We start from the raw sequence: 26,235 nt of genomic DNA, 5'->3' as shown, positions 1-26,235 counted from the left end.
ACAGGTCAGAATTCGAAAGTGAAAACAAGATACTGTAAAGAAATGTTCAAAAGATATGGTAACTGAGGCCATACTGATGCTGATTGCGTTAAAACAGGACAAAGAAGGGAAGAGGCAGAGGATAACTAAGTGGAAGGAAGGAGAGGCGTAGACAACGATTTCTTTTTTTTTTTTTTTTTTTTCAAACACACACTGTCTTATGATTGCATACCTGCATTACATCATCCTGCCATATATATGCAAATTTTCCATCATTTCCATTTCTGTCTAAACCTCCAAGAAACACATTTTTTGGATCGGCATCTTTAAGATGGATCAGTGTCCCAAGACGCTGTAAGAAAATGAAAATTGAAATTTAATAAATGGATGATCCTCACACATGGAATATTTCATGTTTATGTCTCTTTTCACAAAACCAACAACATATATATTACAACGCATGACAGGATATTTAGTATACTGATATTTTACAGTTTTATAGCATTCTGCTATTGCCAAGAGGCACCTCAACTAGAACCAATCATGTTTATCACTAACAGAGTTTCAAACCTGTATGCCACCAATGCAGTGTGTCACTGCCATTGCAAAGCAATACAGGATTTCAGATAGACAACTATAAAGCAATACCCTATCATGATATCACCCTAAAATTCACCACAATGAAAAATCCAGAACAGCTCAACACCCACCTGTCAGGACAACATTAAATTTTTTCACAATGAAAACTTTTCTTATAATATTATAGATTAGCAAACTAATTTCAACAATCACAGCTACTACAGTAATTTTACACACACTCTTTTTCCTAAAAAGGCTAAAATCTGACAACTATAACTGTGTACAGCATACAATATAGCTCTGAAATCTGCAGGAAGCTATCATGTTAACTATAGTCACATAATAGGATGTAAAAAAGAATGCAGTATCTTTGTATACGGTTATTGTAGTGTGCACAGATATTCAAAATGTTAACTCTTGAAACAAAATCCATTTTATCACACAAAATCTGTTACTCAAGATCTAAACTATCCGTATATCTAGTCTGTGCAACCAATGACTGAATAAAGTAATTTTTGTAACAATTATTTCCTTATTAAAGTGCTTTTGTTTAATAGATCCATGGTAACTGTTATATATAAATAATGACAACTGACATTAAGTGCCTGAATATGATACATCACGGAATGAAAATACATGGTACCTTTGAGTAAAAACGATGATTTCTGACTGAACACAGATGATTAAAAATATGAACAAATTAAAATCTCTCTTCTCCACACCTTTCTTTCCACACTCATCTCTAATTGCTCCAGAAAAGAGGATATGCCTCCCTCTAAGGAAGCTGCATTTCTCTTTTCTGAATAACGATAAATGTTATGTCTTTTACACCACATATTTGACTTCATTTGACATTGCTCTTATTTTCTATCTCTAGTTCTTTACCTCTGAGTAGGATGAAGTGTAACTGCTCAGAACTACATGGAAATCTACCATTATGGTATAGTTTCTCACTGTCTTTGTCATATGTAACATGCTGTATCCACAACTACAAATAAAATGTACATAAGCAGCTGCATGCTCATATGAGATACTACAAAATGCAGACATCAGGTGGTTTGTAGATGTCAAAAACACAACTCATTCAAATATAATGAACTACTCATAACTGAGAATGATACAGTGGCATCCTCATCACTGATAAGCATCTAAGAGAATGATTAGCATTAAATGTCCCACTGACAAATACATCTTTAGAAATTGAGTAAAAGCTCAGCTTGGGGAAGAAAAGTGGCCATGTCTTTCTTCAAAGGGACTGTTATGGTTTTTGTCTTAAGCCATTTAGGGAAATCACACAAAATCTGAACTGGGATTGCCAAACTGGGATTTTAATTGTAGTCCTCCTGAATGTGAGTGCAGATTTCTCGCTCTCCAACCTGCTGCACAATAATTTGATGTAATGGGGACTGATGAAGAAAATACAATAGACTGAAGTGATGTCACCACAACACCTTTGATCATTCGTATTTCTCCAATGGTGTGCTGACAAGCTCCAGTCTCACTCTGCAGGTATGGATTCTCATGTTAGTTGGTACAGTCTGCAGTGACTATTGCAGCGACACACACAAACTTGCTCAGATACTCATATGCCATTCTTTAGCGATGCAGTTTTTAGTAGCATAAAATAAAAGAAATGTCATTATTACACTACTACATTTGCATTTTAGTTTTATTTGATATCCTTTGACAATTTGTCACTACAGGCAGCACACTGGTCCACATATGAGAATAACCAAGGCAGTGTTTTGTGCAGCCTTAGAAGGAATTCCAGTATTCACATGAAATGATCAATGAAAAATGTAAATCAGTATTGTTGTATGAACACAAATCACTGTCATTATCTCTACAAGTCTCGTATTTTCCCATTTTTCTATTTTACTCAAGTCATAATAATGCTGTATTAGATAATATCCACAACATGTGAGACGACAGGAGCATGTGAGATGACAGGAGGTAAGTATTTCTTCTGAATAATTTATTAGGTGATCTAAAGGATTAATGGAAAATCTCATATAAAGATAGAACAGATGTCTCTGGAGGAGAGAGGGATCTGGATGAGAGGTTTAGAACTGAATTGGGACTGGTGATATGTGGCATTTGACTGTGGTTATAGTTGACATTTGGTCTGTGTGGGGTATGTGCTGGGATGGGGAGATTGAGTACGGTGGCTAGGCTACGTTTGTTGGCTATGAGGGGGGTTTGTTGAAGGTTCTGTTGTGGTTGGTGTTTGTGAGGGATAGGGAGAGGGACCCCACTTCTTAGGTGTTGCACTAGCACTGTGCATAGTTTTTTCAGGTGGTGTGTGGCATGGAACTCAAGTTTGCAGCTGGCTTCTAGGATGATGTTCATGAGTGTGTTCTCCAAGCAAGGGTTTGAGAGGTGGAGGACTTTGAAGAGAGATAGGAGCTGTTGGGAGTGGTGGTTACATGAAGTAGTAGTAGGGACTCCCATCCTACATCGAAGACACAAACCACTTCCTAGAATGCCTCAAATCCATTCCCACTCCTCTCCCACCTGAAACCTTTCTTGTCACCAAAGATGCTACATCCCTTTACACAAACATCCCACATACCCATGGTCTCTCTGCCCTTGAGCACTATCTCTCCCAACGCCCACCCAAAGATCTTCCAAAAACCTCGTTCCTTATCACACTTGCCAACTTCATCCTAACCCATAATTACTTCACCTTTGAAGGCCAGACCTACAAACAAATCAGGGGAACGGCCATGGGAACCAGGATGGCTCCGTCCTATGCTAACCTCTTCATGGGCCACATGGAGGAGGCTTTCCTGAAGACCCAACAGCTGCTTCCCCTGGCCTGGTATAGGTTAGACGACATCTTTGGGGTCTGGACTCATGGTGAAGAAACACTCCTTAATTTCCTCCATAACCTCAACTCCTTTTTGAATATGAATTTCACCTGGTCCTTCTCCAAAACCCAAGCCACCTTCCTGGATGTTGACCTTCATCTTGTTGAAGCTCACATCCACACCTCTGTCCATATCAAACCCACAAACAAACAACAGTACCTTCACTTTGATAGCTGCCATCCATTCCACATCAAACGTTCCCTTCCCTACAGCCTAGGTATTCGTGGCAAACGTATCTGCTCCAGTGATGAATCCCTCAACAATTACACCAATAACCTGACCAGTGCTTTCCTCTCCCGCAACTATCCTGCAGACCTTGTCCACAGACAGATCTCCCGAGCAATACATTCCTCCCCGTCCAACAACAATGTTCCTATCCCCAGACCACACAGAAGCATCCCCCTTGTCACCCAATATTATCCTGGCCTCGAATACATCAACAAATTACTCTGCCAGGGATATGACTTTCTCAAGTCAACCCCTGAAATGAGATCATCCCTTGACAAAATTCTCCCCACACCACCCAGAGTTGCCTTTCGTCGCCCCCCTAACCTCCGTAACATCCTTGTTAAACCCTACAATATTCCCAGACTACCTTCTCTACCCAGTGGTTCCTACCCCTGTAACCGACCCCGCTGCAAAACCTGCCCCATGCATCCCCCGACAACCACCTACTCCAGCCCCACTACTGGTAAAACATACACAATTCAAGGCAGGGCCACGTGTGAAACTACACGTCATTTATCAGCTGACATGCCTGCACTGCACAGCCTTTTAAATCGGTATGACAACAACTAAACTGGCTGAGCGCATGAACGGACACAGACGAACTGTCCGCCTAGGAGATGTCCAATACCCAGTAGCGGAGCATGCCCTCCAGCATAATTCTAGGGACCAAGGAACCTGCTACACCGTATGTGCCATCTGGCTTCTCCCACCCAACACCAGTCCCTCCAAGCTGCGGAGATGGGAACTTGCACTCCAAAACATCCTTTCATCCCCCAGGACTGAACCTACGTTAAACCACCTCACTCCCATTTACTCTTCAGGCTTCTCCTGTTTCCCTTTCCTCTTTAGCCATTCACGCATCTATTCATCCTACATAGTTGTGTTTATCTTTATACTGTATACCTCTTTACTTCTGTATGCATCCTCTTTGGTTTGAAGCTGGCACAGTACTTACAGTAGAATATCTTTGGCTTCCCTCTAACAACCATGCCTCCATCCTTGCTACCCTCCCTGTTTTCCTTTCCCTGTTGCTTCATAACCTGGGTTGTGAGTAACTGAATCCACTTTCCCTTCTTCCCTTTCTTTCCCCTCTCTCCTCCCTGATGAAGGAACATTTGTTCCGAAAGCTAGGAACGTAAATTTTCGGTTCTGTTTTTTGTGTATCTATCGGCCCTACTGAGCTGAGGTAAGTACTGGCCAGCCCCTCTATCTCTTTGTTAGTATTTGAATAATTTATTAGCACAGCTGTGAAGTGTAATAAGTGAAAAATTAATTCTGGGCACAAGTAGAAGATAAATCAATCATATGGACTAAGATCAGTAATAGCATTATGAGCAATGAAGCAATTGTTTGGCTGAACCAAATTAAAAAAATAAAAACTAAAAAATAAATCAATGGACTTGGGAATAGTTCTCACAAAATACTCCTTGAGATAAGTACTTATGCTGCAATGTAAGTAGATTAATATGAATATGTAATAAAACTAAACATACCTGCAAGAACTCTGTGTAGCGAAGTGAGCCAAACTGGTTGCGTAAAATTTCCGTCTCTCGCCCTGCTTGTCCTGGCCCCACATAAACTACCCCAATTTTATGGGTTTCATATGGAGGAATCCTATCAAGATTCTTAACTGCTCTCTCTACAATCTGTGTCTGTGGAACCAACAATGGCTTTTCTGCTGTGCTACCAAAACTGGCAGCATGATATAGCTGTAGAAACACGTAGCTATAAGCAAAAAGACAAGTTTTAGTTATTTATTTCTGGATTATGAGTCAATAGCAAAAAAATTGTATAATTTGAAAGCTTAGAATGCTAAACATGAATAGCAAAAATATTAATTAATACTATGTTCAGTGTCATTAAACTTGAACTCAAACAGCCACAAAAAGTTAATTATCCACAATGAAGACAAACTGACTACCTGTTTACCGTGTATGGCCAACACATACACAAAGACGAATCTGTCTTTTGGAAGTATCAGCTACTGTATAAAGTGATAACAATGTGATGGAAAAGTAGCAGATACTAATGTAATCACTCATAATAACAAGTCAAGGACACACATTGAAGATACCCTGTGGTTCAAATCACAAAAATCTGGATCTCATTTGGTGCCCACAAGATTAAGGAAAACATTGACATATGCGAAAACTGCTGTTTAGTTAACAAAAAAATATGCATGATTTACGTCTTTCAGAATGATAGAAAATATAAAAAAATTGAGGACAGATCATTATTCACCAAACAGAGGAGGCACTAAGACATGGATAAGCAAATAAAAAACGACAGAAAATTTTCTAGCTTGTGTAGACATGAAACATCTTGCTATAGCATTATGTTTTTAATTAGTTGTACAGGCAATATATCTGCATATTTATCCAACTAGCCAAGCAGCAAGCCACATATTATAGCATCCTTGTCTGATTTGGGCAGTGATCCAACAACAGGGTCTACAGATGTTCCTCCATAGAAAGGTGCCACTGGAAGTAATATTGCAACACAAAGGCTCTGGGTGAAAAACTACAATGGTACCTGATGTGCTGAGCCACACCTTCCGAGCCAGAGCTAGAGGTGTAGATAACAAGAAGCTCTGCCTCATTTGTGTTCAGTAACTAAATTACTTTCAACCCTAGTTTTTTCATCAATTCATGACACAATAAAAGTCAGAACTGTAACATTTATGTATTAAGACTTATGGACCATTTCCATGTGTTCAAGATAACATTTCCAGGAAGCACAGTGCTCTGTTTCTATCTTTGTCTCATTATGGCACTGTATTTTTCTAGTAAACTAAATTCTCTGCACAGACAAATTTACTGCCCTTTCCTGCAATTTCTCCTTGCTATGCCACCACAAGTTGTGTACACTATACATGTTTACTGTTTAATCACAAACAGATGTTGGTTTGGCCATCAAATAATCAGTGAAGTGGAATATTTTAAATTTTTAAGGCTGGAGATAAAAAAAAAAAGCTCTTGAAATACTCTTTCAGGATCTTGTGCACAAACTAAATGACAGTATCTTTGCTATAAGAATAATCTCCACCATCTTTCACTGAAACAAAAAATCTTGTTTACTTTGTGTACGTTCACTCTATGAAATGCTCTGGTATCATATTTTAGAACAACTCTATACACTAACAAACTGCGCCCAGAAAAGGCCAATCAGAAAGTACAGTGGTACAGTGCAGTTTGTGACATCATGCTCAAGGCTGCTATTCAAGTACCTCAAAATTTTCACTTTGCCATTCCCATCCATACATTCATCATGGGACTACTTTTGGTTAACAATATGGACTCATTCAAAATGAAGAGTCACATTCTGTCAGTAAACACTAGACAGAAAAATGATCTGCAATTGGATAAAACTTCTTTAACCACTGTACAAAAATGTGTGTACTATTCTGCACGTTTTCAATAGACTTACCACAGAACTGAAAAATCTGAGTGATATCTTGAAGTGTCTGTTCAGTTTTTTCAGCATCTCCTTAGTGCTCTCCCATGGGTTTAACGAATCTATGATGACTGGTGCTGACTCTCTTTTCCTAAGTTCAATATCCCCCGTTAGCCATGTTTGCAAATGATCCCACACAATTGTACAATATTCTTGGATGTGTAGCCCAAGTGTTTTATATGCAATCTTCTTTGTCACCTGACAGCATTTCCCTAGTATTCTATCACTGAACCACAGTCTGCCACTTGATTTACCTACAACAGACTATGTGATCACTCCATTTCATATTCCTACAAATTGTTACATCCACGTACTTGTATGATTTGACTGATTCCAGTTGGGAGTCATTGGTATTTTAGTCAAAGGATACTACGCTTTTTTGTTTTGTGAAGTGCATAACTTTACATTTTTGAACATTCAATGAGAGTTACCAGTATTGGCACCACTTTGAAATCTTATCTAGTTCTGATTTAATATATGTGCAGCTGTTTTCCAGATAGAATTTAATTATAGATAACAGTATCACCTGCAAAAACTCTATGGTAGTGCAACGCCATTAATATACAACAGGAACAGCAAGGGTCTCACAACACGCTTCCCTCGGTCATGCCTGAAGTTACTTCTACGTCTGTTGAAGACTCGACATTTGAGATAACATGCTGTGTCCTTTCTACCAAGAAATCTCGAATCCACTCACAAATATCACTTGATATCCCATACAATCCTACTATCAATAATAAGTAAATGTGTGATATTGGACAAAATGCTTTTCTGAAGTAAGAAGCAATGCAGCTCCTTGATTGCTCCCATCCATAACCTTAAGTATACCATGTGAGAAAAGTAGTAGTAATGTTTCACATGATCAGAGCTTTTGAAATCCATGCTGATTGGCATGGAGGTGGTTATTCAGTTTGAGATACTTCATAACATTTGAGCTCAGAATATGTTATGAGATTCTACAACGAATAGATATCAAAGATATTGGAAAGTAGTTTCAAGTATCACTTCTGCTGCACTTCTTGTGGATGGGAGTGACCTTTACTTTCTTCTAAACCACTGGGCACAGTTCTTTATTTGAGGGATCTTTGGTATATTGTGGTTAAAAGAGGGGCCTACTAAGCCACAAATCAGTTATAGAATCTGATATGATTCCATTAGACCCTGGAGCATTTTCCAGTTTTAATCGAACCAGCAATTTCTAAACGCTACTGAAACTAATATCTCCTCTTTGCAGTGGTACAAGAATTAAACTGTGGCAATACTCATGGGTTTTGTTTTGTAAAGGAACATTTGAAAAAGGAGTCAAGCATTTCTGATTTTGCTTTGCTATGCTCAGTTTCAGTTCTTGTCTGATCAATGTAGATATTAACTTTGGCACAACTAACAGCCTTTATTTACAACCAGAGTTTCTTTGGGTTTTCTGAGGGATCTTTTGATATAATACTATTCTATGGTCAAATAACTTATAGGAATGCTGCTGGGTGAAGCCTTCGGCAACTACTAATATTTTGAGAGGTGTACATCCTGTCATTTTGAAGGCACAAATATAACAAGATTGTGCTATAAGGAACTTTAAAACTTTGTCATGCAGAGCATAGTATCGATCTGGTTGCTTACTTCAATGAGGCTAACAAAAGTTGGTACGTCTATTCACACCATTTTATTCTTCACTACAACACAAGTCAAACAAGTGACCCAAACTGTCAAGAGAGTACTCTTACTATTTTCTAGTAAGAAGTGGTGCAAAAACTACAGTATGAAGTGGTGCAACAACTACACCCACTCTCAGATCCCACTAGTTTGAGGCTTCCTAATGTTTGTGGTTTGATGACTGACTATTACAGGCAACATACCCCAATAAGCACATACATGGGCTGCTGACTTGCAAGGCTTAGCACACAAGTGTGATTTTTTCTGCAAACAGTGAGCGAATCGTACGCAGACTCATTAATCCATGATATTATTATACATCTTTCTCCTGATAGAGAAGTTAGTGGGAAGGCTTTAAAGTCATCTGATCTAACCCTGAGCGATGTGTGGAACCTTGCAAAAGCTAACAAAGTAACTGCATCAGGAACAGTTATGTTTCACAATTCTTCTGGTGTCTACGTTGTTAGTAGTATTAGATGCTACTGCACTCTATGATCAACTGATGGCTTCCAATCAATGTTATCATCCAATTTACTGACCATCCATCAGTCCAGTGACATGGATCCAGTAGTTCATGTAATGGTTAGTGATCCACCATTCTCATCAATGGTATTCATATAAAAACTGAAGCGCTTTGTTCACTTTTGGCATGTCCCAAAGTGAGTGGAGGCTGATTCAACAGTTTCCTCTCTGTCATCAAAGGGTCCCAAAAAACTTTGTGCCATCAAATTATACCCAGCAGCCCACAGCATCAATGGCATCACTGCCCTTTCTATGACATCTGTTTTGCATGCTCCAAATGGGCGTCTAGCAGGTGTCTGCTCATTCAGCAGAGACAACAACTATGGCCATCAGCTCACAGCATGCTATCTTGCTGGTGTTCGCAGCAGCAGCAGCATCAACAGTGAGGATGGAGACACTCATGTTGCAAGTGGACATTAACGGAGCAATAACAGATTTCCAGTTGGATGAATGCATGACCACATGTCTGATTATCCAATCCCAAAGAAAGCAGGTGTTGACAGATGTGAAAATTACCGAACTATCAGTTTAATAAGTCACAGCTGCAAAATACTAACGCGAATTCTTTCCAGACGAATGGAAAAACTGGTAGAAGCCGACCGCGGGGAAGATCAGTTTGGATTCTGTAGAAATGTTGGAACACGTGAGGCAATATTGACCCTACGACTTATCTTAGAAGAAAGATTAAGGAAAGGCAAACCTATGTTTCTAGCATTTGTAGACATAAACAATGACATAGACATTGACAATGACATAGACTCTTTCAAATTCTGAAGGTGGCAAGGGTAAAATACAGGGAGCGAAAGGCTATTTACAATTTGTACAGAAACCAGATGGCAGTTATAAGAGTCGAGGAACATGAAAGGGAAGCAGTGGTTGGGAAGGGAGTGAGACAGGGTTGTAGCCTCTCCCCGATGCTATTCAATCTGTATATTGAGCAAGCAGTAAAGGAAACGAAAGAAAAGTTCAGAGTAGGTATTAAAGTCCATGGAGAAGAAATAAAAACGTTGAGGTTCGCCGATGACATTGTAATTCTGTCATAGACAGCAAAGGACTTGGAAGAGTAGTTGAACGGAATGGACAGTGTCTTGAAAGGAGGATATAAGATGAACATCAACAAAAGCAGAACGAGGATAATGGAATGTAGTCGAATTAAGTCGGGTGATGCTGAGGGAATTAGATTAGGAAATGAGACACTTAAATTAGTAAGGGAGTTTTGCTATTTGGGGAGCAAAATAACTGATGATGGTCGAAGTAGAGGGGGCATAAAATGTAGACTGGCAATGGCAAGGAAAGCGTTTCTGAAGAAGAGAAATTTGTTAACATTGAATATTGATTCAAGTGTCAGGAAGTCGTTTCTGAAAGTATTTGTATGGAGAGTAGCCATGTATGGAAGTGAAACATGGACGATAAATAGTTTAGACAAGAAGAGAATAGAAGCTTTTGAAATGTGGTGCTACAGAAGAATGCTGAACATTAGATGGGTAGATCACATAACTAATGAGGAGGTATTGAATAGAATTGGGGAGAAGAGGAGTTTGTGGCACAACTTGACTAGAAGAAGGGATCGGTTGGTAGGACATGTTCTGAGACATCGAGGGATCACCAATTTAGTATTGGAGGGTAGCGTGGAGGGTAAAAATCATAGAGGGAGACCAAGAGATGAATACACTAAGCAGATTCAGAAGGATGTAGGCTGCAGTAGATATTGGGAGATGAAGAGGCTTGCACAGGATAGAGTAGCATGGAGAGCTGCATCAAACCAGTCTCAGTACTGAAGACCACAACAACAACAACAACAACAACAACAACATGTCCGATTAATGAAGATGTGTATTGGTGCATCAGTTCCCTGCAGCTGAGGCCCCTCAGTACACAACAGTGACATACAATGGGCAGTTGATCCCAATATGGAGTAAGATTGTAGGCTAATCTAAGTATAAAAGTGTAGCTCAGCAACTAACCTTGTTGGCAGTCAGCTCTTTGACAAAACCAACTTTTTGCCTTAGGTGCTTTAGGGATTTTTAGTTTTCAAATTTTCTAGTTTCAACAACAATACCATTGACAGAACTTGATACATCATGTGGGAAACCAAGTAGATCAGTTTCGATTTGTGGTGATTTTTAAGTCTATCGTTAATGCTCAAGCAAGTGTTGCTCAGTATCCAGTTCCTAGGAATTACTGGCGAAGTTGGGCAGGAGCCATTTGATGCCTACTTTGAGTTGCTTGTACATGATCAGACGAAACAGTTTTTAGGTATCAATATGCCATTCTACATGTATCATTACAACAATTTGCCTTTTTGGGTGCTCCCACAATATTATAGAGGTACCTTGAGCAACTAATCCAAGGTATTCCAAACCATTTTAATTATTTAAGAGGACTTGTTAATTATTGGAGCCACACAGGAGCAGCACCTGCGCAGCTTAAAAATGATGTTTGGGCAGCTCCAACCCCATGGTCTGCATTGCCATCTCGACAAATGCATTTGCTTTGAGCAAAGCGCAAAGTACTTGGGATATAACTTAAGTAAAGAAGGGCTCAGCAAGACAGAGGATCATGAGGACACAATCACTAATTTACCAGCTCCCAAGTACCTCAAAGATCTACAGTCATTCTTGGGAAAGTCAATTATTTTGTGAAATTTATTCCCAAAATGGCCCACATTTTCAACCCACTTGATTGCGTGCAGATAAAAGCTGTTAAATTCTTACAGCCACAAAGCTTTCATGCAATTTAAAAACTGCCTTAGGTCGGCTCTTTGTTTAGCAATGTTGCATATTGACACTAGCCACTGACACATTAGAGTGTGGTATTGAAGCCATGCTGTCCCAGAAACACACTGACGACACAGAACAGGCCATTGTGTTTGCATATGAAACATTAAACACAGCACAGAGAAATTATTCCTAAACTGAGAAAGAGGCATTGGCTGTCATACTTGGTCCCCATTCAAAACTTCCCAATAACACAATCCAGTGGCTGTAATGTTGGGAAATGTTCCTTTGTAACCATACCTACAAGGTCCACCATGCCATACTCTTCACTCAGATGCACTTCTCACATGCCATGTGGCCAAGATCTAAGAGTTCGACAAGCATGAAATTCTGCATTCTGCCATGCAGCGACACACCCTAAACCAATTAGGGGTTGTGGTGCACATAATAGCCACAGAAACAGGCCATGATCTGGTAGTCAGTAGGGTGTAGTATGCCATATGGTGGGGTTGGCTAGAACATCAGCCCAAGGGCACCAAATCGACATGGTATATCTATTTTTAATTACAACACAAGCTTAACATCACTGATGGTGTCATATTGTTGGGTAGTTAATTCTGAATTACCCCATGTACTGACACCCCCCCCCCCTCCCCCATCTGCCCATCCATAATGGGGGACATAAGAATGAAGGCAATAACATGGCAACATGTGTACTGGCCTGGTGTTGACACCATTAGAGAACACATTCACCAGAACTGCCAGGCTTGCACCCACATTCAGCCTGCCCCATTGTAACACTGCAATCTTCTCTTGGGTCCTGACCACCCTCCGCAAAGAGAACATTTCGACTTGGCTAGATTATTAAAAGGATCAATGAGGTTGCTAGTTGTCAGTTCCCTGTCCAACTTTCCTTATGTGGCAGGGATGGCTGGCACCACCACAACAGCTACCATCCATGCTTTACCAATCATATTAACAATAGGGGGGAGTGCCTTCTACCCAGGTTTCTGACAATGGCCCTCAGTTAACAGTATCTGCATTAAAAGGTTTTTGTCAATGGAATGAGATTGAGTACCTAGTGACTGCCTCTTCACATCCCATATCCAATTCAGAATTCGAGCAGACAGTAAGTTCAAACTGCAAATGTGTAAAATAATGACAGCCAACCCAGGAGACATATTCACCAGTTTCCTTGTCACCTAGTGGTCCATCATCTTAAATGGAAAACAGCAGATCTGAAATTTTACAAAGGTGCAGGGCCTGTAAGCTCTTCAACTATTTCACCCTGCTCAGCAGGTGCCCTGTCCGCACACACAGGCATATTACCAACTGGGCTCCCACATGTGGGCCGATACTTTTGACCAGAATCCTGGATGGACTGAAGGCACCATAGTTGGCAATAGATGGTGGCACAGTTTAAGGTTGCACCGACAAGGAGCATCTAGTCAGGCATCAAAATCAGCTGTGGCTGCTATGAGTCACGCCAGCCCCTCTTCTCCTCAGCTACCGACTGGTCAAGGTTTCCACAATCATGTTCAGGACATGCCTGCCAAAAGCCTACCCACTACTGCTACAACCAACACTCTTGTCTTCGGCAACAACAAAGACCAGTGATGAGAGCTGATGGTGAATGAACCACTTCAACATACTATGCAACTTTCGGCTCTCATCAACATCAGCAACTACCACACCACACAATGGATGAAGATGGTGCGTTTTCAGACTCAAGTGCCCATGGAGGTTGAACCATTGTCCACATCTCCTACACGGCCACCACCCATTCCCCTGGAGACAGGACCGAGCTGTGCTGCAGGACCTATTGATTGGTCAGCGATCCCACTGGCAGCAGCGGCATCTAAACTGGCTGATCGGGTCAATGACCTTTGATGGGAGACTTTGGTGGGACTCTGGCAACTCTGCTCTGGCCCTCCCCCATCTCCCTTCCTTGACTGAAGTTGGCATACAGACCGGGCCATTTCCAGCCCTAGGTGCCAATAAGAGAGGGGAAGTGTTTAGTATCTGACACTGATTCGCATTCCCCATCCAGCCTGGGTATACAATATGGAGAACAGGGGTCAGAGATACTCACAGCGTGCCCCAGTCCGAGCTGCGCCACAGCAAGCTAGCTGTGTGAGGCCATCCACTGACGTGAGGCTGCCTGTAAATACTGCACTCGTTCAGTTACACATGCACACACATACAACACAGACACAACATTGTCTTTTTGGCTGAAATAGCATCCTCAAGAAGGACGAAGTCGCAGGGATAAATTAATACGCTACTATTCCAGTTCCGACAAAAGTTTTCGGTGCAATAATTGCTAGTCAGTCCCACTAGCTCACTGAAGCAGTAAGTAAATGCCACTGACCAGTACAGTTTTGATCTTGCCTGTACTACACTTCTGATTCAGATTGCTCCCTTAACAGTTGGTATATGCTTAAGATGACTTCCCTATGTCCTGGACTAGTTTTTGGTTAGCCAGTCGTTAACTCTGCAATCATCTACCTCAGGAACCTCTTCTTTGTTCTACCAGTCTTTGCGTTGCCATTAGTGCGAGTGATCATAAATACTAGTGGAACCACACAACCAAAGATGACCAATGTCAGTGCTAATCATTACTGAATATTATTAGTATACAATAGGTGAGGTAGCATTAACTCTGCTCTCCTGTTGTTTGGATATATATCAGAATTCACACACAATTTAAGTGAAAACCTCCCCCTCTATCTATAAGATCACATGTTGATTTGAACTCAAGTGCTTCCACAATATCAGAAACAAAATAGCTGGAAGTGCATGCCAGAATCTCCATTTTCTTATAGTCCACAGGATGATTGCTGCTAAGGCAAACTTCTGCTAAAGCATATTTGCTTGGCTGTTGCATTTGATGCTTCTGTTTAATACACAAGTCCTCCATGGTCCTCATTGTCTGACCAATATATAGTATACCACAACACAAGGAATACAATTGACACCTGTCTTACAAAAACCAAAATCATCCTTTAGGGCCCTAATCTTAGACGGTGGTTGAGAAACACATTTCCGCAGAATGTGACCAATCCTGGTGCAAATGCTCCTGTATAAGGCAAAGAGGCCCTGGACTTTGGAATCACCCAGTTATCACCACCATTCACTTGATTCTCAGTTGGTTGATAGTGCAAAGTGTGTCTGATCTGTCTTTCATTATAACCATTGTGATGAAAGGTGATTTTGAGATGGGCTAACTCGGCTGATGAACTTTCAGGGTCTAAGATGACATGTGCCTCATGAACCAAGGTATGGAATACCCCTTCATGATACCCAGATGGTGGCAACTATCAATTATGGCAAGGTATTGATGCCAAAGCCATGTTCTAAGAGAAGTCTCTCAATCCTGGGCTTGGACAGGAGAGAGATGAAACTCATGCTTGGACTATTGACAGGCCATGGAAACTTCAAAAAACACCTGCATACAATGGGGATAATAAAAGAAGACCCCAAATGTAGGATTTGTAGTGTGGGTGAGGAAACTGCATCACATTTGATTTTCGAATGTGAGGCACTGGAGATTAAAAGACACAAAATATTTGGATCAACCAAACCTGAAGAAATTGTGTCTAGCAAAGCACTGGTAAAGGATCTCCTTGCACTGTTCAAGGGCACTGGTCGGCTTTACTAGAGACACAGGGAATGATACTGCACAATAAACTCTGTTTTGGCGCAGGCAGCAGTGGGCTTGGTCAATATTGTTTTTGCTTCCCTGATAAAATCAAATCAAATCAACCTGTAGATATAAGTCGGTGTGAGTAGGCTTCCTACAAACGACATGTCCCAACATTCCATCAACTCCCTTCCTCGCCAGCACATCATAGAAGGGAAAACAACCATCCTTTTCAACTCCATCGTGAAACCAATATTCATGTGGACTGAATTTAGATGTTCTAAAAAGCTGTTTAAATTTTCACAAGCTTGTGGCCAAACAACAGAAGTATCATCTGCACATTTAAAAACACAGAGGTTGCAATGTTGCTCACTCCGGTGCATGTTCCTCAAAATCTTCCACAAACAAACTGACAACAGTGTGCTCCCCATCGCATCTCCATCTGTCTTTTCATAGCACTGGTCATGGAATAGTAGATCAGCGAAAGTCAATACATGTCAAAATATGTTTATTAATACAACAACAGACCTAACCTCAATTAACAGTAATGAATTGAACAGAGAAACATGACGAAAGAGAGAGAAGAGAGCAACCCCAAAAAAAATTACTAAAATGCCAGAGTCAATCAAAGCCGATCCTTCTGATTGATGTAAGAAATCTGTTGAGTTCTTAAAGTGATGCTCACACTGACCTACTACAGGCTCTAAGGGGAGAAAATGTACCATTGCTTGTGGAGGCTGAGTAAATTCCACAATAGTAGAGTGAGATTGCAATGTGCATTCTTGTTTCATTACAATATCAAGATCATAGTATTGTTCCAAACTTGCACATCACATTAATTCTCCTGCCCCTAATTGCATAAAGCAAAGTGCTGTTTTAACTCCTGTTTGTGAAAGAATCCATTACACATTCAGACAGCTGAATATTGTTTTTAAGGAATGTATCGGCTTCATTTGATGATCATTTAAAAATACCCTCATATGGCAAGAAGGGACACACACATTGTCAAACAAAACTGTTCTGGTAGTCCATGTGTTATAACGTGGGGAGGCATAATGCTGCATGGGCATACTGACCTCAAACTAGATGAACATAGTACACTCACCAGTCAGTATTACTATGAGACTATGCTCCTTCCCCATTCCATCATTTGAGGATAACATTCAGTCCAGACTTAATTTTTATGGGTGACAATGCATGACTGCATTGAACTGCACAGGTTGAGCACCTCTTGGAATGAGAGGATACTCACTGAATGGACTGGTCTGTCCTTTCCCCCAACTTACATTCCATTGTGCATGTGTAGGATGCATTGGACACATATATTGCAGCATGTCCACATGCACCAATGACGATCCAGCAGTTGTAACTGCACTGCTGAAGGAAATGACTGTCATACATTGCAGCGATTTTAGTGTAATTATTGTCTTTGAATAAAAGTGTCATTTCTGTTCATCTCACTGCATATTTCTTACAGTTACCTTCTGTACTATATAGTAGCATCTCTTTCTATGTAAAGTCCCAGTTTCATTGAGCTGTGTTAATTAGCGGTGGAAAGTTACTTTTGCCCTTACTGTTTGCACACCAGCGTATATTGGTCAGGCTACCAGGACCAAGAGGAACCAGTGTACTGACTGTAAGTGTTACATTTAGAATGGTCAAGCAAATTTGCTGTTGCAGAACACTGTCTTGGCACCAGTCACCCTACGGAATACAAACAACATGGGGAGTCTGGCATGCACTTCCAGCTACTAGGATAGTGTTATTAAGAAAGTGGACGAGTTCAAATTAGCAAGTGACCTTATTTAATAGAGATGGTGGTTTTTCCTCAAATTCTGTGGGGAATTATTCTCTCTACCTGGTCAAATAACAGAGGGACAGAGTTAATGCAAACTCACTCACCCACTGGTTATTAATATTCATTACTGATAACTTCTGACTTTGTTTATGTGATGGCACTCATGTTTACTGTGTGTGTGTGTGTGTGTGTGTGTGTGTGTGTGTGTGTGTGTGTGTGCGTGTGTGTGGCCGGGCAGGTGCGCGCGCACGCACGCGTGTAACCTGTAACCGCACACAGTTTTTATCTTTCCACATACGCTCTGCATATTGAGGTTTTTAATTTCCTTGCACAATGCTATCACACTGCATTTGTGCCTTGAAAATGACAGGATGTGAACCTGTTGAAATATTGGTGGTTGGTGTTGGCATCACCCATCTTCATAGCAATAAGTTATTTGAACATTTTTACATGCCAGTAGAATCACATTTCTACGATGGTACTCACTGAAACCTTGGCGCATTGCCCTCTTCACGGTCAAATGCATTTTGTTCAGCATCTCTCTCTACAGCCCTATTGTTTGTTTTACACCTATTATGCAGTTGTCTGTTTTTATAGAAGCTTCTATACAGTGACTGTGTACCATACGTCCTTCCCATCATAAACTGTTCTACTAGGTGTATATCTATCCAGTGCATGCCCCACTATTCTTTTAAGTTTCAACCTTAGTCCCTCTAAATGCCCTGTCCTGAGCTTACAGTTCTAACTTCCTCGATGAGATGTGACACTACTGCCCCTTTACTTGGTTTACTGAACACACAAATCTTTCTATTTGTTTTAGCTGCTTGGAGAAATCCACAATACACACTGTTCTGTCTTACAATATACTTATTTACAAATCTCAATTTGTGAATAAATATATTTAAGCCAGAAAAAGTTTTCTTTTAGTTGTCATTTGTGCTTTGGTAATCACTGATGCCAAAAATGTCTCATGGTCACTGATACAAGTTTCAGTGGGGATATTCTCAAAGAGATCAGGTCAATTTGTTGCCATTACATTCAACATACTTCCACCACATGTGGGGTTCAAATCAATCTGTTCCTGTGGCATAAGATAAATTCAATTTCCAATTAGTCTATCCTTTTGATATGTGCTTTTTCCCCCAAAAAATCTCACTGCTGTCAATTTCAGGTTTTAACCAAGTTCCTTTATCTAGTATTATGTGTGCTCCACTACCTTTCTAGGGGCACTCCAAACTCAGACTTTGTTGCAAATGCTTCAACAATTTACTGCAATGAATTTAATACTCTTGCTTGCGGCGAGCATGTCTGAATCTAGCACCGATACTCATAGGGCTTTTACAGCCACCTTTATCTGGAGTGGATGGAGAGTGACAAAACTAAAACCCCTCATTTTCAGCCCCTTTGTGAATGCATCTCTCTCTCTCTCTCTCTCTCTCTCTCTCCCCCCCCCCCCTTTCCACACACTTTTTTATTATTAGGGGTGGGGCAGGGGCTGCAGTTCTCAACCCTATGGCCCCAGTTTAGGAATTCACAGCAATCTCTGGTTCAAACCTTCCACGCAATATGGAATCAGGGGGCCACAATCAGTTCTGGGCATATTGCTTCAGAGTGTGAGCATCATTTAAACTCTATGAGCAAGGTTGGTGTTCTCAATATTCTCTACCAGTCACTGGAACGATCTAAATATGAATTTAGAACACAGACAACAAGAATTGCTTATCCCAACATGGACCACAATCTACAGTTAACGACGCGCTGTTCTCTCAATGGCTGCGAGAACAGCATTTCAACGTGTTAAAAGGGACCCCCCCGGGCTTACAAAACGAGTGCACGTGGTGCTGCTCCTCATCTCTTGCAACCATTTCTCTCAGGGGTACCATTATTTGTCACACATTCAAATTGGCAATTATTAATAGACCACTACCTGTTCGCATGTGCCACCCTTTCCCATGAAATGTAGCACATTTCCCAAAAGGTGAAGTGAGTCCTACTGTTTCAGTTTCCATGGAAGACAGCTTTTCAAATTTGTTGATTAGGGGAACAAATTTAACATGCCAACATCTCCCTGTCCATGTCTCCCACAGATAGGGTGCCTAGACTTACCATTGATGTGCCACTCACAATCAAGTGGAGTAGTAATAGATTTTGTACTTCATCTAGAAAGACTATTCAAGGAGAGAATTATATATGAGGTTCCTTGGTACCTCTGCTATATGACTCTCAGTAGTCATTCCAACACACCCAAACACAGCAGCTTTCAATTACTTGACAGTGGTCAGGGCAGTTTTCAGCTGTTTATAAACAGTGATACAAATTCCTGCCCTGCCTTAGAACAGCAGACGTAGTGCATGTACAAACCACACCTGGGACAGAGACAGCCTATATCAACGATGGGACAAAGGTGGGCTGTGAGGGACAAAAGCGAGGATGGTTTGAAATGAAGAAAGGGATTTGAAGGAAACTCAGGGTATATTCTGAAAATTATGGAGTACTTTAGGGCTTGTTCAGGCAGGCCTCTAGTGGGCAAATATTAAGGACAGGATTAGAATTTAGCACTTATTAATGACTCACGGATTGCTGCATTTTCTCACTGGGCACGGGCCTTATTGAGTATACTTGCACGGGATCGGTAAAGGCCAAACTCTACATGTAACTGTGAAGCTACAGTGGGGGAAGTGAACAGTTTTTCAATTTTCAATCTGCTCACAGGCTGCCTCATGTGAGAGACAGCTGATAACCCTAGGTGTGCTGGTGTGCACCTTCACCAGCACACCGGTTGGCACTAGGAAACATTGTACAGTAGGTGCTGAACTAAAAGCGCCTATGACGAGAAGACCAAGAGACACCCCAAGTCTACGCACTGATAATGCCCCGGGACAATGTGCATATAGGCCACTGCCGACCAAGCTAGCTCAATCTCAGTATGTCACATCATGACTCAGTTTGCATTGCACCTCAATACATTGCAATGTGCTCTAGTCTTTCACAGTGGTAGTCATCACCTCGCACCTTAGTTAGCTGTGAGGGAACGATAGTCATTTTATATGGTTGTGATATGGACATGAAGAAGATTCAAGAATTAGTACATGTTATTTGATTTCTGTTAACCACATAACTTCAGACTGGACATAATTGAAGTTAAGTACTCAACTGGTTCCTGTAGTAAAGTGTATTTTAACCAAGTGTGCATTTTGTGTTGTAGTGAGAGGAAACTGGCCACCCACCTATCATACCATCCTCTCCTCATCCAGCTAGGAACCACAAAACATTATAAGTGGCGACGAGTCTTATTGACAAGTTTTGTTTGCTTTTCATGTGTTCTAGGTTGCAGTGATTCTATTTGCTCATTTGTTCTTGTTGTTGCATGTATTATAAGAGGGGAGCAGCAGAACTCATCTATTTCACTTTTCGGAGGCTTTACACATTGCTTTTCTATTTGTCTTTTCATATTTTGCTGTAATTTGCTAGCATTAGAATGGCTACCCTGCCCCTCCACTCCCTGCCCCTGCATCCTACCCACAGACTGCTCCTGCTCTGGAACTATATGGATTTTTCAGTTTCGGAACCAGCAAATTGCCACATTGCTGTCTACTGTACAGCAGTTGCTTGCTGCACACACTACATTGGCTGCCCAACCGACAAATCAACTGATCCAACAAGTGCCACCGTTTTGGCACTTCGATGAAAAAGAAGAGGAATGGCTCAAATATCTCACCCAGTTCCACACCCACTGTCACGTCCATCGAATTCGAGGTACTGTGAAATCTCATTATTTCCTGTCTGTCATGGGAACCCCTGAGTTTCTCTTAATTCAAAAACTCTTCCCTACATCATCTCCCTGTGTACTCTCCTGTGATGAAGTAGTACGCGCATTAAGGCAGTATTACAAACAGCACAATCAGGTCATGGCAGCCAGATTTCAGTTCTTTTGTCTTAAGAAAAAAACCAGAATAGACATATTATCAGTGGTATATTGACTTACAAGGTCTCACTAGTAAGTGTAAATTCAAATGTAGTTGTGACAACTTCTATAGTGACGTGATGATATATGATGCGATCACATAGAATGTCCCTGATAACAGAATTAGAGAACAGATTCTCAAGTACTCAGATCCTTCACTCCATCAAGTGTTGCAAATATCAGAAAAACTCCATTCCGGCACCACAGCTGCCGATAAATTTGATCAGGTCCTGATTTCTCTGGTCAAGTCGCCTCTTACCCTCAAATGCTCCACTCAGCCGCCACAACAAGCATGCACGCAGATGCACAGACAGCCTAGTAAACAAGTAGCCATGCCTGTACATCTAGTGAAGTCGTGCCCTCGCTGTTTTGCTTGCCGTAAGCGTCAAGACTGCCTGTCGTGCAACACGACATGTCACTTGTGGAAAGAAAGGCTGTCCAGGTAGTTTGCTTGGATGGCAAAAGAACACCAATTCTGCCTGCTCTCATAACAACAGGTCTATGGACATTCTGTGAATGCAGTGTTTTGAAAAATGACTACAGATTCTGGCAGTAATTCACGCAAGGTTGTGCCTCATCTCCACACTGCAGTGTGATGTCATTCATTCAAACTATTTGTAACACTACAATTGCTGGCCATGGTGCCGACTTTCAATTGGACACAAGTGCTTCTGTAACTTCGCTTAATCACACCACTTAAAAATGGTTTGGCTCATCATGCTTGTCACAATCTAGCACGCACATCACTTCATACAACAGACAGGAAATCCCAGTACTTGGACAATGTAATTTGCCTGCCATTTACAAATCTCACACTAGGACAGTCAAATTTATCGTGTTGCAATCAAGAGACAGTGAAAATATTTTTGGCTTAGATTTGTTTGACTTGTTCGGCCTTAGCATCCAAGACAATGTACTTCCAGTGACTGCTTTTAATCCAAAAGACAGTACAGCTAGTTTGCTTAAGGAATTTCCGGAACTTTTTTCTGATGGACTTGGAAAAGCTAATAATTTCATAGCACACATTACCTTGAAAGACAATGCACAGCCTAAGTTTTTCCAGGTTCAGACCATTTCCATTGCTTTATGAGACAAAGTAGCCAGTGAATTAAAAGAATTGCAAGACAATGGTGTGATTGCTCCAGTACAAGCTAGACTGTGGGCAAGTCCACTGGTTTTGATGCCCAAGCCTTCTGGTTGCATTCACATTTGTGTTGACTTTAAAACTATTCTCAAACCACAGACAATAACTGACTCTATCCATTGCCTCGCCCTGAGTAACTTATGGACAGGCTTGGCGCAGGCCGTTACTTTTGTAAAATAGATTTGCGTGATGCTTATTTGCAAATACTACTAGAAGAAGAATCACAGAAAGTATTTGTTGTTAATACACACTCAGGCCTGTTCAGGTATTTGCATTTCCCCTTTGGCAGTGCCTCTGCACCTGCCATTTTTCAATGTTACTTGGAATAGCTGACTGCTCAAGTGCCGTTCTGTTCAAACTACTTTGACGATCTTGTCATCTCATGTCATGCATCAGACTGTTCCCCGCAATGTATCTGAACTGTAGTCAGTTCTAGGCAAGTTGACATACTACATTTGTTTCATTCTGAACACTTCACAGATTGTGGCCCCATTGCATAGTTTACATTGGAAAAATGTGCCTTTTGGGTGGACAAAGAGTGTCACGATGCATTTCAAAACCCCAAAACTGCCTTGCTCAGTGACAGATGTTTCATACATTTTGATCCTACCAAACCAGTGATTTTGCAAGTAGACACTTCCTCTTACAGAAAAGGCACTGTGCTTTCAGACAGAATTGGTGCACAAGACAGACCTATAGCTTCTTCCGCAAAGCTGCTAACTCAAACTCAGTGCAATTATTCTCAGATTGAAAAAGAAGCTCTTGCTATTGTGGATGGTATGACCAAATTCCATCACTATCTGTTTTGTCGCAAGTTCCATTTAGAGACAGACCACAAGCCTTTGCAGTCCTTGTTTCATCCGTCAAAGCTGGTTCCTACGCGTACTGCTCAAAAACTGGAATGGTGGGCACTGCCTCTATTCCAGTATCAGTATTAAATTGTGTACAGACCTACGACATAGCAGTGCAATGCTAACGCCCTGTCTCACCTTCCGATCAGCCCCGACTCTGATTTTGATTCCTCTGATGCATCTTGTTGGCAGGTCAATGTGCAGGACTCTGAATTGCTGCAATCTTTACCATTGAATTACGGAAAAATTGCACAGGCCACAGAAGCGGACCCCAATCTCAAGAGTTTGTTGCATTACATTCACATGTCTTGGCCTCACTCACTGAACAGCATTCACAACTCAACAATGCATTGGCATAACCTTTCAGTACCACAAGGTGTGATCTTAGTACAATCTGACAGTGGACGATCGTGTGTGCTCATTCCCACAGTATTATAAAAGGGTGTGTTACAACTGCTTCACCAAGGACACAGGGGAATTGTTCACACTAAAAAGTTAGCGTGCTAGCACTGTACTTCGCATGGCACGGATGCCCACATTAAACAGATGACATCACAGTGTCCCGCATGCATGGACAAACAATCAGCTCCGCCACAGACATTCACAGCTTGGCCTAAGACTCAAACCCCGTGGCAACGAATGCACATAGACTTTGCAGGACTATTTTTGAACACTCATTGGCTCATAGTGGTAGACTCTTTTAGCAAGTTCCAATTTTTAGTGCCTATGGCTTCTACTACATCACCCAACAGCATTGAAGGGTTGTCCTACAATTTTGCATAGAAGGTTTGCCAGAAGTGCTTGTGTCGGATAATGGACCACAGTTCCGTTCACGTGATTTTGACCAGTTTTGTGAACGAAATGGCATTCGTCATCTAACAAGAGCTCCATTTCACCCCTAGTCCAATGGAGAAGCAGAATGCTATGTACGCACATTCAAACAACAGATGGCCCAGCTTTCCACCTCCCACACAAGGGAACAGGCGCTGCAAGTCTTTCTTGCCTCCTATCACTCCCACCCACACGACGGACCACCATTGGCGGAACTTCTGCAGGGCCACCGCCATCGGATGCTGATCCACCCACCGCAGCATTCAGCGCCACCGGTGGTCCAAAGTATCATTTTCCACTGTGTAGTCTTCTTCTTTACAGGATTTTTGGCCAACATCAGTGCTGGGAGCAAGGCAAGATCCAGAAATGCACTGGCAGATATTTGTATCTAATTGCAGCTCCCAATGGTTTGCAGCACTGTCACCACAATCGAATTAGCATTTTTTGTTTGCCCCTTGATTTTGCTACTTCCCCCCCCCCCCCTCCCCCCCGATTCACGGCCTCGTGGGATCACGCGACATTCACAACTGCCCGCTGGTGCTGCCACGAAACCCCAGGATGAGCCAATTAATGTTGCACCCTCACCTCCGCCATTGCTGCTCTCAGACCTGATGGAGCTGGACCAGCCATCACCATCGCTGTCATCGCCCCAGGGGACACCCTCAGGAGTAGACGTGTATCCTGGGCAGTGTTTTCGGGAGGACGTTCCTCTGCTCTTGCAACACGGCTACGGCTCCCAGCTCATCTCTTCATCTAGCTTCCTGCCACCTCCCCCCCCCCCACCCTTACCCCATTGTCGTTCCCATCTCCAGTACACACCAACAGTGCGACATTGGGGGGGGGGGGGGGGGGAGGGGAGGGGGGGGGAGGGCTGGTGTATGCCAGCACATGGATTCGCACTAGGAAACCTTGTATAGCAAGTGCTGAACTAAGTGCGCCTACGACAAGCGAAGACCAAGACATGCCCCCAGGCTATGCATCAATAACGCCCACAGCACAGACTGCATATTGGCTGTTGCCGCCAACCAAGCTGGCTCAATCTCTCAATTTCAGTGCCTCAGTAAATTGGATTGGGACTCAGTTAGCGTTGCACCTCAATATGTCGCTCTAAGTTTCCACAGTGATAGTTGTCACCTCACACCTTAGCTAGCTTTGAGGGAACGTTAGTTACTGTATAGAGCTGTGATATGGACACAGAGAAGATTGAAGAATTAGTACATGTTACTTCATTGCTGTTAACCTCACAACTTCAGATTGGACATCACTGAAGTTAAGTACTCAATTGGTTCCTGTAATGAAGTGTATTTTAACCACGTGTGTATTTTTTGTTGTAATGAGAGGAAACCAGCCACACACCTATCATACCACCCCCTCCTTATCCAGCCAGGAACCACAAGACATTACAAGAGGGCACAGCAGCAACACCAGGGATACATGTCAACTGATCAGAGATCTAGAACTTGCCAGTATTCTAACACAACTGGCACATAAAATATCATTACAGCTCAGCAAGAATGCATTACTGGATAATTGCAAATATATGAGAGTAAAGCCTCATACCAACTGTATGCTGGTAGACTCTCTTATACGTCTGTGACCAATAAGCAGTCTGTTACTGACAAAACAGACAGTCCACTGTAAGATTTGGCTGGCCATTAGGCCTGGCTGATCCAGTGGACTGGCATTTGGAAACACAGGATGTGACTCCTATCATCTTGCTGGATGTATCGATGGAAGAAGTGAAACTATCCCCAAGTGTCATTACGTCTATGTCCATTAACAATGCTCTTGCAAGGAAAACTTCCTTAGACAACAATGTCATATTTAAGGACTCTTCAGATAAGAATCGGATTAGTCTTACTGGTGTGCAAGTTGACTACACCTGTGTCTGGCTGGTTGGTTGGCTGGAGTTAAAGGGACCAACGTGTGAGGTCATCAGTCCTTTGATTCTACATGTGTCGAACCAACAATAACCCTCAGAAGAAGCATACAAAAGGCAAATCCTG

General features: G+C 41.7%; 1 protein-coding gene across 2 annotated transcripts in view; it reads right to left on the bottom strand.

The window, feature by feature from the left end:
• LOC124777176 (tuberin) overlaps positions 1 to 26,235 on the bottom strand; it is a 299,285-nt gene that overhangs the window by 13,147 nt on the left and 259,903 nt on the right. For both annotated transcript variants that reach the window (XM_047252485.1, XM_047252487.1), the window contains exons 28-29: positions 5,150 to 5,381; positions 212 to 331 (exon numbers count right to left, since the gene is read on the bottom strand). In XM_047252485.1, coding sequence (XP_047108441.1) covers positions 212 to 331; positions 5,150 to 5,381 — 352 coding nt within the window. The remainder of the gene's footprint in view (positions 1 to 211; positions 332 to 5,149; positions 5,382 to 26,235) is intronic.

This window comes from Schistocerca piceifrons, chromosome 2, assembly GCF_021461385.2.
Source record: "Schistocerca piceifrons isolate TAMUIC-IGC-003096 chromosome 2, iqSchPice1.1, whole genome shotgun sequence".
Classification (NCBI taxonomy): Eukaryota; Metazoa; Arthropoda; class Insecta; order Orthoptera; family Acrididae; genus Schistocerca; species Schistocerca piceifrons.
The sequence above is the reverse complement of the archived record's forward strand: the minus strand, read 5'-3'. Positions and strand labels throughout refer to the sequence as shown.